Here is a 17,172-nt window from a genome sequence, read left to right as displayed (position 1 = left end):
TTGAAGCTGATTTTGAATTTGATGATATTGAATCAAATACATAATTGTTTGTTCAGAGAATTTGTTTTTATTACCAAATGGCCTGATGCAGATATTTGGAAACCTTCTCAGACTCCTGTTTCTTTTACTTGTATTTTATTTAACTAAGTCAGTTAAGAACACATTCTTACTTACAATTATGGCCTACCCCAGCCAAACCCCCTAACCCGGACGACACTCAGCCAATTGTGCACCGCCCTATGGGATTCCTGATCATGGCCGGTTGTGATACAGCCCGGGATCGAACCAGGGTCTGTAGTAACACCTCTAGCACTGAGATGCAGTGCCTTAGACCGCTGCACCACTTGGGACTCCCTTAGGAGTCTTTGCTATGTTATTTTATCCTAGCCTTTTCATGGTAATGTTTGAAAAATGCTTGACCAGTAAAGCTGTTATGTTTCAGGACACAGGGGAGCCGGGGTGGTGGAGAGGGGAGATCGGAGGTAAAGAGGGAGTTTTTCCTGACAACTTTGTGGCTGTGATGTCAGACGCAGACAAAGAGGTATGATGAAAGAAATAGTGAACTCCAGATCACATACAGTATGTGTTCCCTAGTGGTCTTATCCCTAGATAGCCTATGTGTAAAGTCAGTCATTTGTGTAATGATCATACATGTTTCATTATTAAAACGTAAACTATTTCCTTTTATTTTGCAGCTGGCTCCCACATCAAGAGGATCAGTCAAACTGTCTCCCAAGCAGGAAGCAGAAGAGGTAGGCTGGGCTTTCCACATGCTTGTGTTAGAGTACATGGTGTTGGTGTATGCTCACGGAAATCATGTGGGACTCTTCCCTTGATATGGAGAGCAAGTCTAATGAGAGTGGTAGCCTGGGAATGTTCTGTTGACTGGTCAGATTGGGGTCTCTGTCAGGAGTCTCCTATAAGTCATCATACACTTTAGACGGGAAATGATGCTTTCTCTAGATATTTCTATGCGTTCTAGTTACTGAGCTCTCAGTGTTGATCTCGTCTCTAGCTAAGCCCCCTCACAGCTGTTCTGTTTAAAGAGAAGTGCAAAATATCACTTTTGTGAGTCTTTGCCTTCAAAAAAAGTATCCTCCTGCTAAATTATTTTAATATGTTAAGGTTGAATTTCAGGGAAGTTCTTTTAAGAGCAGACTAAAATACTCCTTTTAATTGTAAGTAAAGTTCCTGGTACTTGAACTTCAATGACCCTCTTTATTAACTCTGTCGCCTCCCCGGCCCATACAGTGGCTGCTGTTGTTGTGTCACGGCCCGGTGGAGAGACCATAGTGCTCTGCCTCACCATATGGCGGTCAAGCAGCAGCAGCAGCAGTGGTGGTGAACAGCCTTCTGGCCCAGAGCATTAGGAAGTTCTTGCGCCATAATGGATCTCACTGTTGCCCTTTATGTTCTCGGTTCTGCTAGATGCTCAGTAGAGGGCAGACATGAACAATTCTCCATTAAGAGAGGCGGTCAGGCCAGTCTCTCTCGCTTTCTCTTCCCTTCTCTCTCTTTTTCTTCATCTTTATTTCTAGGTTGTTATTGTGAGCATGTTATAAAGAAGTCCCAGTTTTTGGATTGTTACAGGATACATCCTAGTAAAATATGCATCTTTGCGAAGCTGGCAATCTGAATATCAAACTTTGAAATGGTCTTCCTGACTGGCTGTATCAATCTTATTATCAATTAGGAATTGCCTTGACATTATCATTGCAGCAATTTATTATTTTTTGTATTTATTTTTTGCAAGTACAGACGTCTAGCGCTAGCTAACATGAACTACCTAGCAAAAAATGTTACTCATAGAATCAATGTAATATTGTGATACTCTTCTCTTCTTCTCTTTTCAAAAAGAAAAGAAAAACAATAAATGCATGAGCCTGGGGAGACCAAGTGGCGTTGTTTCAACCTTCGCAGATCTCGACTTTAAGATCATTGTAGAACGGAAAATGAATTGCTTGTTGTTTTCATTTGGAGCACGTGCTTCTCTTCTGACTGATGCTCTTGCCTCAGCAGCATTAGAGGTCTGGTGTCACTCCTCAGCCCTCCGTACTCGCACACACTGATGGGCCTGATTCTTTCTAACTCGGGATCAAAGTGTTAGTTGATTTGTAGATCAGTGATTCGGCACAGTGCGTTGCTCAGGCTGACTACATGGAACAGCTGCAGTGTTATCTGCATCTGTGGCACTTGAAGCCTTGTGTTTCGATTTGATATACTGTTTTAAATTGGAGATGTATCAGGTAAGAATAATGTCAAAACATGTTTGTAATAATTACAGAAGCCAGGCAGAAAGGAATAACATGAATTAGGAAGAGTTTTAAGAAACTGATGAACAAGAACCAACAATGATTGAACCGACCCTGACATTCTTCTTTGTTAAACGTGATACACCTGAGCCAAAGTAAAGAAATGTAGTTGGGTCACTGACAACATGAACACATTGTCCCTTTGAACAAACCGTTAAACCCAGGGCACCTTTCTTTGTTGCCATAGTGCCTATTCAAGTAGCTAGATGCAGAGAGACTCTCACACATCTTAATAAAAAAATGTTCTCTATGCTTAAATAAGCCTATTGGCTGTCATTATTGTCCTGTCAGTGCATTATGACTTGTCAGCTTGTGCAACTCCAGGTATTTTGGGTTGCTTTTCTTTAGAAAGAGGCTTGACTTGTCATTTTGAACATATTCCCGGAATGTTAAACCGAATACAGTGGAGCATTAAAGTGCTCTTTCACTCTCTGCTTGTTGGCCATCATGGTGCATCTGCTGGGAGTCTGATGATATTTAAACTAACGAGTGCTACTGTAGCTGAATGAGAAGTCCTCTGTCACATTGACCTACTTTCTGTTTTTCAGAGACCCAAGAAGCCACCCCCACCATCAAAAAGCATAGGTAAGGCCTGCTTATAATGAACGTGTGACTGTCGTCAACCTCCTTTTTAGATGATCATGTCAAGGATTGTAAAAGTCAGGGGCGTAACTTTCACTGGGGACGACGACGACATGTCTGTATCACATTCTGAAATGGCATTTTTGCCCCCCCCACAGTTTTTATAATTGGAATGTGACACACAACGAGGTACGGGTGTGCTTTAGAACTATGCAGGCACCTCCAAGCGGTCGGGTAAGCAGTTTGGAGTGTTTATCCGACTGGATTAAAAATAATAATAATGTCCCACCACACTTCTTAAACAAAGTAAAGTTGCGTCCTTGGTAAAAGTAGATCACTATCAATTAACAGAGGCAGGCAGTGGATTACTTCTTGTCTCTCAGTGTTTGTTTCCAAGAAGCAGGAACCTGTGGTTTTGCATGCGACTCTTCACTACGTTTTCAAACTTCCCCACTCGTGTCGTCTCTTGCCGAGTGTTAGTACATTATCAATCAATATGGGCAGAAGAACACAAACGTGCCTCTGCTTGTCTATCGGTGCACCCTGTCACCTAATATCATAATCTCTAGTTATGAATGCTCCAGAGGTGATCATGATTGTAATTAGTTGTTCACGTCTCCATCGGTTTGGTTGACAAGGCAGCCGGTCTTGGGGGTAATGGCCAGAAAGAATGCGATGGAGAGGTGGCGTGTTCTAATCGCTTCCTCGCTTGCTCAAAATGATTTATAGATTGGAACGATTTTCTCAGAAGTGGTGACGGCTGTGAAGCTCCGGGAGGGGCGGGGCTAAATTGTCACATTATTAATTAATGCACTTCCTGCCTTGAACTGAGAGGGCTGTGTTGCACTTTGACCCCGACGGGTTTGGGATTCATGGAAAATAAACATCTATGAATTCCCCAACTTTGTCTTGTACCATATTGTAAATTCAGTCCAGATCTGAATCCTTGATTGTCTACTAAGGCGAACAGGGACATGACGCATGTAGATATTTAGGAGCCTTTGACTCCTGTCTAATGGCCCATTGTAGTCTCATGTAGCAGACTTCTAGGGCCCTCATCCCGGCTGTTAATGTGATAAAACCCACTATACCAGGAGGTCTTAACTTTGCCATAGATCTACATCTCTAGAGCGGTGGTTTTCAATCAGGTGTGCCGCAAAACTTTTCCTAATCTTGATTTTAACAAATGTAACACTCACTTAAAAAAAACATGACCTGTGGAATTAACATGGAATTTTGATTTGGGAGCATGGTAACATCTGTGTCGTTGTTTCAAGTCCGGTGCGCTCATGCTTATGTAATATTTGTATAGTTTAACACAGGATCGGTGTCCCGACCTCGGGACGGTTGAGCTAAGGTGATTAGCATGAGCTTGTAAGAAACAAAATCCCAGGACATAGACGTATCTGATATGGGCAGAAAGCTTAAATTCTTGTTAATCTAACTCTAGTGTCCAATTTACAGTAGCTACTACAGTGAAAGAATACCATGCTATTGTTTGAGGAGAGGGCACAATTATGAACTTTAAAATGTATGAATAAACCTATTAGGCACATTTGGGCAGTCTTGATACAACATTTTGAATAGTTATGCAATAGTTCATTGGATCTGTCTAAAACGTTGCACATACACTGCTGCCATCTAGTGGCCAGAGTCTTAATTGCGCCTATGCTAGAATAATTCATTATGGCCTTTCTCTTGCATTTCAAAGATGATGGTACAAAAAAACGCATCTTTTACCAGATCTAATGTTTTATATACTCCTACATTAAATTCACATTTCCACAGACTTCAAAGTGTTTCCTTTCAAATTTCAATCATTAATATGCATGTCCTGAGCTACAGGCACTTAGATTTGGGTATTAGATTTGGGTCATTTTAAATTAAAATTGAAAAGGGGTGCATCTTTAATTAAAGGGGCGCGCATCACAAGCCAAGTTATTTTATAATTTTACTTGGTCTCTGAGAACCATTTGCGTAGGCAAGTCTGATTTAGGCTTAGCTCTAGCCTCTGCCATAGAAACAAACGGAGCATTGCTTTGTGTCTGTGGTTGCACTATTACAATGCTGAAAACCACTTGTCTCTAGCCCAAACCATTCAAAAGTGAAGACCCATTTCATGGGGCCTTCATTTTTTTTCCTTCTACTGATCATGGGATGCTCTTAAAGGGGTACACACAAATTAATCATCATGAGTAAGGAACTATGAAAATGGTTCAATTAAATCTTATTTAATTTTTTAAACCATGTCACAGATAATTGATGATTTACAGTTGTTGGTTGACATGATACACAGTGCCTTTAAAGTATTCCTACCCCTCGACTTTTTCCACATTTTGTTAAGTTACAGCCTTATTCTTAAATTGATTAAATAGAAACAAATCCTCAGCAATCTACACACTACCCCATAATGACAAAGTAAAAACAGGTTTTTAGAAATGTTTGCTAATTTTTTGAAATAAAAAACAAATGCCTTATTTACATAAGTATTCAGCTCCTTTGCTATTAGACTTGAAATTGAGCTCGAGTGCATCCTGTTTCCATTGATCATCCTTGAGATGTTTCTACAACTTGATTAGAGTCCACCTGTGGTAAATTCAATTCATTGGGCATGATTTGGAAAGGGGCACACCTGTCTATATAAGGTCCCACAGTTGACAGTGCATGTCAGAGCAAAAACCAAGCTGTGAGGTCGAAGAAATTGTCCGTAGAACTCCAAGACAGGATTGTGTCGAGGCACAGATCTGGGGATGGGTTAAAAACAAAACATTTCTGCAGCATTGAAGGTCCCCAAGAACACAGTGGCTTCCATCATTCTTACATGGAAGATGTTTGGAACCACCAAAACTCATCCTAGAGCAATCAGGGGAGAAGGGCCTTGGTCACGGAGGTGACCAAGAACCTGATGGTCACTCTGACAGAGTTCCTCTGTGGAGATGGGAGAACCTTCCAGAAGGACAACCATCTCTGCAGCACTCCTCCAGTCCTCCAGTCCTCCACCTCCTTTATGGTAGAGTGGCCAGACGGAAGCCATCCTCAGTAAAAGGCAAATGACAGCCCCCTTGGAGTTTGCCAAAAGACACCTAAAGACTTTCAGACCATGAGAACAAGATTCTCTGGTCTGATGAAACCAAGATTGATCTCTTTGACCTGAATTCCAAGCGTCACGTCTGGAGGAAACCTGGCACCATCCCTACGGTGAAGCATGGTGGTGGCAGCATCATGCTGTGGGGATGTTTTTCAACTGCAGGGACTGGGAGACTGGCCAGGATCGAGACAAAGATGAACGGAGCAAAGTACGAAGATCCTTGATGAAAACCTGCTCCAGAGTTCTCAGGACCTCAGACTGGGGCGATGGTTCACCTTCCAACAGGACAACAACCCTAAGCACACAGCCAAGACAATGCAGGAGTGGCTTCGGGACAAGTCTCTGAATGTTCTTGAGTGGCCCAGCCAGAGCCTGGACTTGAACCATATCGAACATCTCTGGAGAGACCTCAAAATAGCTGCCCAGCCAACATGGCAGATCTTGACAGGATCTGCAGAGAAGAATGGGAGAAACTTCACAAATACAGGTGTGCCAAGCTTGTAGTGTCATACCCAAGACGATTCAATGCTGTAATCGCTGCCTAAATTATAAATTAACAAACATTTCTCAACCTGTTTTTGCTTTGTCATTATGAAGTATTGTGTGTAGATTGACTTGGCTATTCTATCAAGCACCTTTCACCTAGATATCTGTCTTAATTTTAATTTTTTTTTTTTGTTTAACCGGATAGGCTAGTTGAGAACAAGTTCTCATTTGCAACTGCGACCTGGCCAAGATAAAGCAAAGCAGTTTGACACATACAACAACACAGAGTTACACAAAGAATAAACAAACATACAATCAATAATACAGTAGAAAAATCTATATACAGCATGTGCAAATGAGGTAGGATAAGAGTGGTAAGGCAATAAATAGGCCATGGTGGCAAAGTAATTACAATATAGCAATTAAACACTGGAGTGATAGATGTGCAGAAGATGAGTGTGCAAGTAGAGATACTGGGGTGCAAAGGAGCAAAATAAATAACAGTATGGGGGATGAGGTAGTTGGATGGGCTATTTACAGGTGCAGTGATCTGTGAGCTGCTCTTACAGTTGGTGCTTAAAGCTAGTGAGTGAGGTAAGAGTCTCCAGCTTCAGAGATTTTTGCACTTCGTTCCAGCCATTGGCAGCAGAGAACTGGAAGGAGAGATGGCCAAAGGAAGAATTTGCTTTGGGGGTGACCAGTGAGATATACCTGCTGTAGCGCATGCTACAGGTAGGTGCTGCTATGGTGACCAGTGAGCTGGGCTTTACCTAGCAGAGACTTGTAGATGACCTGGAGCCAGTGGGTTTGGCGACGAATATGAAGCGAGGGCCAGCCAACGAGAGCATACAGGTCGCAGTGGTGGGTAGTATATGGGGCTTTGGTGACAAAACGGATGGCACTGTGATAGACTGCATCCAATTTGTTGAGTAGAGTGTTGGAGGCTATTTTGTAAATGACATCGCCGAAGTCTAGGATCGGTAGGATGATCAGTTTTACGAGGGTATGTTTGGCAGCATGAGTGAAGGATGCTTTGTTGTGAAATAGGAAGCTGTTTCTAGATTTAATTAGTGGATTGGAGATGTGTTAATGTGACTCTGGAAGGAGAGTTTACAGTCTAACCAGACACATAGGTATTTGCAGTTGTCCACATATTTTAAGTTAGAGCCGTCCAGAGTAGTGATGCTGGATGGGCGGGCAGGCAGGTGCGGGCAGCAACGGTTGAAGATCATGCATTTAATTTTACTTGCATTTAAGAGGAGTCGGATGCCACGGAAGGAGAGTTGTATGGCATAGAAGCTCGTCTGGAGGTTAGTTAACACAGTGTCCAAAGAAGGGCCAGCGGTATACAGAATGGTGTCTTCTGCTTAGAGGTGGATCAGAATTACCAGCAGCGAGAGTGACATCATTGATGTGTCCCTGTGTTGATTGGAAAAAATGTTTTCTCTTCTTTTAGGTTCATGTTTCCAAATGGTGTTAATACTTATTGCAAGAACGCCTCCTATCTAGGAAACATCTGAAGTTTCAGGTGCTTGCAGAGCACTGCAAAGATTTCTGTACTCTCCCTTTTAGTCTGCACAGGAAACACTTGAGTGTCTCACATCCTCCTCCTGCTTGCAGAATGTCTGTTCAGTTTGCTCTGTGTACGAGTGGCTGTCCTCAGACTCGTAGAGCGATTGTAAAGAGAGGGGGACGTTATTAACCAACAGGAACATGTTTCACTTTTCAGCTCGCAAACCCGAGGTCCCGTTGGCTGACAAGAAGCCCCTGCATCCGCATCCTGAGGACCGAGGTAAAGTTTGCCCTCTTCCCCATCCTTCCACCTACCTGCCCTTTCCCATTAAGGGATGAGAAACCTTTCCCCTCTCCTCTCTGGGTGCTGCCAACACTTCCCACCTTCCAATCAGCTCCAAGGGACGTGGCTCTCCAGATGAGGTCAATAGGCTCACACCAGTCACATTCTCTCAGATATCACATACATTTTTATATTAGTGTTACTACACAACCTGGCCCTGGTGTGCTTGTGTGTGTAGTTACGAAAAAGCGACATTGCGACACTCCTACGTGCCGAACCTTTAGTCTCCGTATAGTATAAATTAGTCTTAAGTCTCACACCAATGAAGAGTTTGCTCTGGCTTGAGCATTTGCACCCGGAAGATGTAAGCTGTAATTTTGACATTTGCCTTTTGTGTTTGGGCCCCTCTTAAAATCACATGAATAACTTCATGACTAACTAACTGTATATGCTCATTAAAGCTGATCCCAAGGGTCTAGACTCAAGACAGACACCTGTCATACAGATCAAGAGAAACACAGGGATTCACATCCTTGTAGTGTTTGTTGACAGTTGATCCACTTGTAGGGAAATGATGATGCAAATATCCTTTTGGTCCCCTCACTTAGTCAGTGAGCAGCAGCTGCACCAGTCCTGCTATGCCTACCTGACCATAGAATATCCTACCACGGGCTATTAGAGGTGAACAGTCTCATCTTTTCACTTCACATGTTGTGTCGTCTTGGATAAAAACAACACTCGTGTCCTCTTCAGCCTTCTCTTTATTAAGATGTGGTTTACACAGTTATTGGACAATCAGATGTACAGTGAATTGCAATCAGAAATTTGAGAGCACTTTGGCCTCTACTTCACATATAATATGGATGGTTTTAATAATTGATCCTATAGAAATTCTATGATAGGAGACATTATGCATCTCTTTGGAGGTGTGTGGTCCTGTCTCCTTCGCTCCTTCTGTTCTGTGTGCACTGCGCACCTTCCCACTCAGACACAGACATCAAGCCCCACCCCCTGCCACTCGCAACAAAGACTAAAGATCGTCTTCCTCTCTGACAACAAGCAACTTCAACTTGCTATTTACATTTGAGGTTTGGTCCAACGAAACACATTGAGACATTATTTTTTTCTGTGATAGAGGAGAACTTAACCTTTTGTGATGATACCCTTTTTATGTATCGACTCCCAAAATTTGAAACAGAGCAGACCCTACTAAGACAAGAGTATCAATGAATAACATTGTCGAAAATGTTTGCTCAGTTTCTGTCGTGCACAGCATTGCGGTACCACATACCGCTAGCAGCATTTTATCCACTGTCTTACAGTGCCTTTGGAAAGTATTCAGACCCCTTGACTTTTTACACATTTTGTTATGTTACAGCCTTATTCATTTTTTTTAAATAATCCTCATCAATCTACACACAATACCCCATAATGTAACTGAAATTTAACTGAAATATTCAGACCCTTTACTTAGTACTTTGTTGAAGCACCTTTGGCAGCAATTACAGCATCGAGTCTTCTTGGGTATGATGCTACAAGCTTGGCACCTGTATTTGGGTTTCTCCCATTCTCTGCAGATCCTGTCAACTTCTGTCAGGTTAGAATGGGAGCGTCGCTGCAGAGCTATTTTGAGGTCTCCAGAGATGTTCGATTGGGTTCAAGTCTGGGCTCTGGCTGGGCCACTCAAGGACATTCAGAGACTTGTCCCGAAGCCACTCCTACATTGTCTTGGCTGTGTGATTAGGGTCGTTGTCCTGTCGGTAGGTGAACCTTCGCCCCAGTCTGAGGTCCTGAGAACTCTGGAGCAGGTTTTCATCAAGGATCGCTCTGTACTTTGCTCCGTTCATCTTTGCCTCCATCCTGACTAGTCTCCCAGTCCCTGCCTTTGAAAAACATCCCCACAACATGATGCTGCCACCGCCATGCTTCACAGTAGGGATGGTGCCAGGTTACCTCCAGGTGTGACGCTTGGCATTCAGGCCAAAGATTTCAATCTTGCTTTCATCTGACCAGAGAATCTTGTTTCTCATGGTCTGAGAGTCTTTAGGTGTCTTTTGTCCAATCAATTGAATTTACCACAGGTGGCCTCCAATAAAGTTGGAGAAACATCAAGGATGATCAATGGAAACAGGATGCATCTGAGCTGCGTTTCGCGTCTCATAGCAAAGGATCTGAATACTTATGTAAATAAGGCATTTCAATTTATTTATTTTTATTACATTTGCAGAAATTTCCTAACCTGTTTTCACTTCGTCATTATGGGGTATTTTGTGTAGATTGCTGAGGATTTGTATTTAATCCATTTTAGAATAAGACTGTAATGTAGCAAAATGTGGAAAAAGTAAAGGGGTCTGAATACTTTCCGAAGTAGTCTGTTTTATAAATGTACAATGAGCATATAAAGTGTGTGTGTGTAAGGAATTGGCAACTTGTTCTCATTCTGAGAAATAAGCACCTTATCCAGGTAGGCCGCTGATTTCTACATCTTAACAGAGTCAACAGGCTGTTGTTCAAACAGTTGGAGACTGACAGGAGGGTGTATTCATTGTTAGCAAGCAAATAGATCCTAGTGGGCAGACTTTAAATATAACAATTAGCTGGTTACTCACCAGGTGGGCTTGTTTTCTAAATTGCCTAAATTGCCTGCTACCAGATGTTGGGAATTTAATGGATGTGCATTGTGCATATTTCTGGTTAAATTTGTAACAAATGTTTTTACCTTTTTAATTGTGCAACTGAGCATATTTATAGAACGTTAAAAAAAATCTAGATAGATTTTGTGAATTGCCCATAAGTTTGAAAAGACTCGTGATTTTTAGGACATATCGCCCAGCCATAATCCCTGTTGGTTTCAGAACAGTCAGCTGCAGCCCATTGTCTGGTATTTTAATGTGAATTGTGTCACTGAGACGCTGTTGCTCGACAGCAATGTGCTACTTTTTCAGCATGTTTTATGAACAGGCAGTCAGCTTCCTGACCAACGTCTCTGGGATGTTCATGTTTACAGTTAACACACTCTAATGCCAGGGAACTAATCAAATAAATCAACGATTTGAGAGAGGGGAAGCGAAGGGGAACACTGATTTGCGTAAGAAGGCTGGAGAGGTTGTTAACAATTGTTGGACAAAGTGTTTGTTGTGAGTGTGCCGTTAACACGGTGATTAAGTTGTCTCTGTAATTAGTCACTTATAAGAAACAAGGAGGTGGGTCTATCCGCTGAAGACATATCACAGGCCTGTCTTCTGACTTACTTTTGTGTGTGTTTGTTTGTTTTCAGGCCCTTTTTGTATACTCCGTCTCTGCAACACTTTTACGTAATTCAATCAATCGTGATTCAATATTACTTCCATCATATGTTAAGGAAGTCTCGAGTTTCTGCTCACCTGAGTTAGAATAACTCATGATAAGATGTAGACCACACTATTTCTGTAGTGTGATAGAGCATCCCCAATCAATTGGATGAGTCCCTATTATGTAGGTGCATGGAAATGAGCCAAACATTTAGTTTGAATATAGTAATAATAAACTACACAGCAATCTGACTCCATTATCCTGTGACTGCTTTAGGTCCATAATCGTATCCAGTGGTGTTACGAACCCCTTTTGGCCCGACAGTCTAGGGGGGGGGATGGTAATGAGACCCGTAACATAACTCATGCAAATTATTGTGACAAAGTAAAAGTGTGAACGAAATAACCACGACAACAGAAATCTACCGTCAAACTCCAGGTTTATTTATAAACACACGGTAATGGGGGGGGAGCAGGAAAAGGGGCTGAGCTGGACCCAAGGAAAGAAACAATAAATATACAAAAACACCCCTAAGCTAGACTAGCCTACTTTAACAACAGCTAACTAACTAACCAAAAATACAGTGGGTGGTCCGCCCAGTTCTAACTAGTGTATTTAACAAAGTTCACCTACGGGTAGTGTATGCCCATGGGCGACTTGTCTTGGTTTCCCCCTTTTCCCACCAGCAACAAACAAACACCATTACCAAAAACAATACTCACAGGTGATGACAAGGTGCTATGGAGGTGCTCAAACAAAAGAGAGGTTAAGACACAAATCGAGAGTGAAACACCGAGACCTACAGACATGGCATTTACAGAGAGATTGAGCTCTAGAGCAAACAAATGATGGGGTTTTTAAACCATGGGGAAGGAACTGTGATAGGGTAGGAAATAGGAGGAGGTGTGTCTTCTGATTGATGATTGATTGGGGAGTGATGATTTTCACCTGTGAGGGGAGAAGGAGAGAAAAGAAACACACACACAGGATACACACACACACAGGATAACTGTATCCGTGGGTATAGCCAAGGTTGCGAGCCTTGCGCCGCCACTCGGAATACTATAAGATGCACGTATCTAGGTTTACCGTTTTGCAATTATTAAGAGGCCAAGCAACAAGGAGCTAATATCTTGCAATCGATGTCTTCGCATTCAATTATTGAGTAAACCTTAGCTCACAGATGCACAGTTAGAGACCAAGCATATATGCTATGTAAATTGTGAATTAAATTTACCATTATACATTTCACCAAATAATTCAAGGAATATTATTCAAATGTGAGGACTACAGTTCGTAGCCATTTAAAAGTAATCCGATGTTTTACAGTTACACAATACGAATACAATAAATAAAAAAGTATATACCAGAAATCTTCACTGTAAAAAGAAGAGAACTATTTCACCTGTATGACATACAAACGATCATAGCGTCATTGGTAAACCGTTCTCCTGATGTTTAAACCCAGCTTTTATTCTTCCAAAAGCGCCAAATCCCAGTATCTCCCATCGTCTAACATCACTTTGCATGACCAAAAACATTCAAACAAAGTCATTAAACGTCACACGCATTGTCTAATCTAATCACCACACCTCAACACTGTATGATACAGTAAGAACACACCCCTCTTTGAACTATCCGCCTTCCGACGAACAGAAAAACACTTTCTCTGTATCACTAAACCCGTAGCACTTGCAGTACAATGAAACATATCAACATTCAACAACTCTTTCTGAACTCTTGAAACAATCCAAACATGGCAATTAAATTTACACAGTAACATTCATTTTGCCAATTAAAGTTTTTATTTTATTTAGCCAATTAAAGTCTGGAACCAACAAGACCATGCACAGCTTCTACCCCCACGCCATAAGACCGCTAAACATTTAGTTCTAGTAGCTATTGGTTAACTATCTGCATTGCTCTTACTGTTTATTATCTATCCTGTTGCCTATTCACTTTATCCCAACCTAATATTGTACATGTCTACCTCCAATTACTTCATACCCCTGCACATCGACTCAGTACTGGTACCCTGTGTTTTTAGCCAAGTTATCATTACTCATTGTGTATTTATTCCTTGTATCATTATTTTTCTATTATGTCTCTATTTTCTTTCTCTCTGCTTTGTTGGGATGTGCCCTAAGTAAGCATTTCACTGTTAATCTACACCTGTTGTTTACGAAGCATGTGACAAATACAAGTTACATAAAATGTAATTGCATTTGAGTACTTAGTGTTATAATCAGTCATGCAGTGTTTAAGTACCCATCAATAGGAACATTTCATAGCTCACGGGGTTAAGGTGATATCAATGAATTAGTTCCGGATCTATCAGCTTGTGTGTGCAGATGTATCTCAACCTCGAGACAGGCTTGAATCATGTTGGACCGCCGTGCTAACGGCACATTATGTGAGTCCAGGAAACCAGAAGCCTAATAGAAACGCAACCTATAACATTTTGGTCCCATGTTTCATGAGCTGAAATAAAATATCCCAAAAATGTTCCATATGCACAAAATGTGCATAGTCCAATTTCTTCTTTGCCAAGTTGTGGCATATCTAGAAGCTGATTTTAAACAGCATGATCATTACACACGTGCTGGGGACAATATAAAGGCCTCTCTAAAATGTGCAGTTTTGTCACACAACATAATTCCATGGATGTCTCAAGTTTTAAGGGAGTGCGCATTTGGCATGCTGACTGCAGGAATGTCCACCAGAGCTGTTACCAGATAATGAAATGTTAATTTCTCTACCATAAGCCGCCTCCAACGGTGTTTTAGAGAATGAATTCTGTAGTACTTCCAACCGGCCTCACAACCGCAGAACACATGTATGGTTTGCTGATGTCAACGTGAACAGTGTGCCCCATGGTGGGGTTATGGTATAGGCAGACATAAGCTACGAACACAATTGCATTTTATCGATGGCAATTTGAATGCACAGAGATATCGTGATGAAATCCTGAGGCCCATTGTTGTGCCAATAATCCGCCACCATCACCTCATGTTTCAGCATTATAATGCACAGCCCAATGTCGCAAGGACCTGTACACATTTCCTGGAAGCTGAAAATGTCTCGCCTGCAGACTTACCAGACATGTCACCCATTGAGCATGTTTGGAATGCTCTGGATCGACGTGTTCCAGTTTCCCGCCCATATCCAGCAACTTCGCACAGCCATTGAAGAGCAGTGGGACAACATTCTACAGGCCACAATCAACAGCCTGATCAACTCTGAAGCTGTGTCGCGCTGCATGAGGCAAATGATGGTCACACCAGAATCTGACGGGTTTTCTGATCCAAGCCCCTACTTTTTTTTTTTTTTTTAAGGTACAGTATCTGTGACCAACAGATGCATTTCTGTATTCCCAGTCATGTGAAATCCATAGATTAGGGCCTAATTAATTTATTTCAATTGATTTGATTTCCTTATTTGAACTGAAACTCTTTGAAATTGTAGCATGTTGTTTATTTTTGTTCAGTATATATTTAGCAATTCACTTCTAATTTATATGTCCTGTACTTTATTTTTACTTAGTAACTCTGGATAAAAGTGTCAGGTAATTAACAAAAATATACATTTAGCCTAAGTGTTTAGCTTTTTATGAGTTTAATGTAAGTTTTCTTTTAGTTTCATCCTAAAATTCCCTTAGATATAAAAAGCAATCGTAGCTCCAGGGTTTTAGGCTGAGTCTCATAGGGCCGCTCACTATTGGCCCAGCGTCATCCGGGTTTGGCCGGGGTAGGCCGTCATTGTAAATAAGAATGTGTTCTTAACTGACTTGCCTAGTTAAAAATGTTATTTGCATGTAGCGTTATGATGTCATCAGGGTAAATGGAGGGACAATGTGACAGTGAGCGGACGGCTACTGCATGTTTTTTTCTTCCAGGCAATCCATTGTGACAGGACTTTATTAGCAGTCCTTTAGCCTAGATTATGTGTCTGTTTTTGGCTTACATCTGGGCTTCTTGCACATTTGCCCATTTCATGCACGAAGGCGCTTTGGTATTAACGTGAAGTGCTGCACTTACACACATTCACTGTACGCTACAGAAGTGATGTCACTGGCAGTCCTCAGGGTGGCTGAAAAGCTTTCCTTCGCCCTGGCACTAACCCCGTTCAAAGGATGACTTCAGGGACACGGTGACACTTCCCTTCTCTCTAGGCCTCGATTAGCTAAAAGAAACACGTTGCTGTTTTACACTTGTTCGTGCTTTGCATATCTTATCGCCCTCTATGCATATGAATAATTTGTCACAGCGTTGTTTGTTTGTTTATTTCTCTGTCAGGAATTAAGCATTTCCCTAATGAGATTAGGGGTTGTCTATTTTAATATTTCAGTGGAATATCCCTGGGAATAGTTGATCCTTACATGTCCTGGCAGCCGAGAATGAAGAATGAATGTGCCTAAAACAACCAGGACCTCGTGCAACCTCCATGGTCTTGAAATGTATACAGTACTGTGCATACAATGTGAAATATTTTATCACAATGATCATCCCGTCTCTGTCTCTCTCTCTGTCTCTCTCTGTGTGTGAAGGTGACAAGATGGATCAAAAACTGTCAAAGCCTACTGCCCCTCTGGTCCCACCCAAGAAACCTGTCCCCCCGCCAGGCAAGAGTAAACCAGGCGTCCTCCCCCCAAAACGTCCAGACAAGCCTCTCGCACCCTCCCTAGGGGCCAAGTAAGCCTCCCATCCTTCTACCCGTCCCACTGTTCTTCCAGCTTTCCCTTTGTTCATATTGGATATTCACTTAAGGAAGGACAACATTGTGCAGTAGTAGGTTTTATTGGCAAATTCGCAGTCATAGACTAAGTTGTACACCAATTTACAATCCTAATAATACAATAGTAAAATCCTAAACTAGCATAAACGTTTAATATGGTACCATTTAAAATATGCAATGTATACAAAGCAACAATAGCAAGGTTTGGGGTGACCACTTTATAAAATACAAGAGTTGTTATGAAGGCATTTCTTAGGCATCTGGGCTGTATGGTGTGTGTTGATCAGTTTAGGGAAGTATGGGATGGGAGAGTTCTGATAGCAGCCTGTCTGTGTCATGGGAGTGTTCAGTTTATGGCTGTTGTGGGTTACGTCCAGTGACCTGCTGTCTCGTTGGGGGGAGCCCGTGTGCAAACTGGGAGCTCTGCCGAGATTTGGCAAATGTCAGGCAGATCTGCTTCCATCAGTTCTCCCGGGACCTGATTCCTAAGGTTTCATGGGCTTCCCCATAGCTGGTGTACGACTCGCCCAGAATGATTCTGCACGCTCCCTTCTGGACCCGCTCCAGCTGAGCAGTCAAGGTTTGAGTGAGGCCAGGGTGCCAGGCAGGTACCGTATACTCTAGAAACTAGTCTAACGTATACGATGTAGATGGATCGTAGGTCTGCTGAGGTAGTATAGATGCCTTTTGAGGACGAACAGCTTCAAACTACAACAATATTAATAACCAGTATATTTTAGTTTCAGGCATTTGTTTATGGCTTCGAAATGATTGCATTCACGCTGAAAATATCTTTCCTGTTTTGCTATTTAAGTCTCAACGTGTAGCACAAAAGCCTTTTTGAAATCCAGTTGCATTCCTAACATAATGTACCTATAACTCCA

The 17,172-nt window shown here is 41.9% G+C and overlaps 1 protein-coding gene across 5 annotated transcripts in view; it reads left to right on the top strand.

Moving 5' to 3' along the window:
• Window positions 1-17,172, top strand: part of LOC112250370 (CD2-associated protein) — an 81,278-nt gene that overhangs the window by 51,449 nt on the left and 12,657 nt on the right. For 4 of the 5 annotated variants that reach the window (XR_006083400.1, XR_006083399.1, XM_024420457.2 and 1 more), the window contains exons 9-13: window positions 443-541; window positions 696-752; window positions 2,861-2,897; window positions 8,198-8,260; window positions 16,101-16,245. Coding sequence is in view for 3 of the 5 variants with exons in the window: in XM_024420457.2 (XP_024276225.2) it covers window positions 443-541; window positions 696-752; window positions 2,861-2,897; window positions 8,198-8,260; window positions 16,101-16,245 (401 nt within the window). In the remaining 2 variants the exon portion in view is untranslated. The remainder of the gene's footprint in view (window positions 1-442; window positions 542-695; window positions 753-2,860; window positions 2,898-8,197; window positions 8,261-16,100; window positions 16,246-17,172) is intronic. The other variant, XM_042321744.1, reaches the window with a different exon arrangement.

This window comes from Oncorhynchus tshawytscha, linkage group LG05, assembly GCF_018296145.1.
Source record: "Oncorhynchus tshawytscha isolate Ot180627B linkage group LG05, Otsh_v2.0, whole genome shotgun sequence".
NCBI classification, from domain to species: Eukaryota; Metazoa; Chordata; class Actinopteri; order Salmoniformes; family Salmonidae; genus Oncorhynchus; species Oncorhynchus tshawytscha.
Note: the sequence above shows the minus strand (reverse complement) of the source record. Positions and strands in the feature narration are given on the sequence as shown.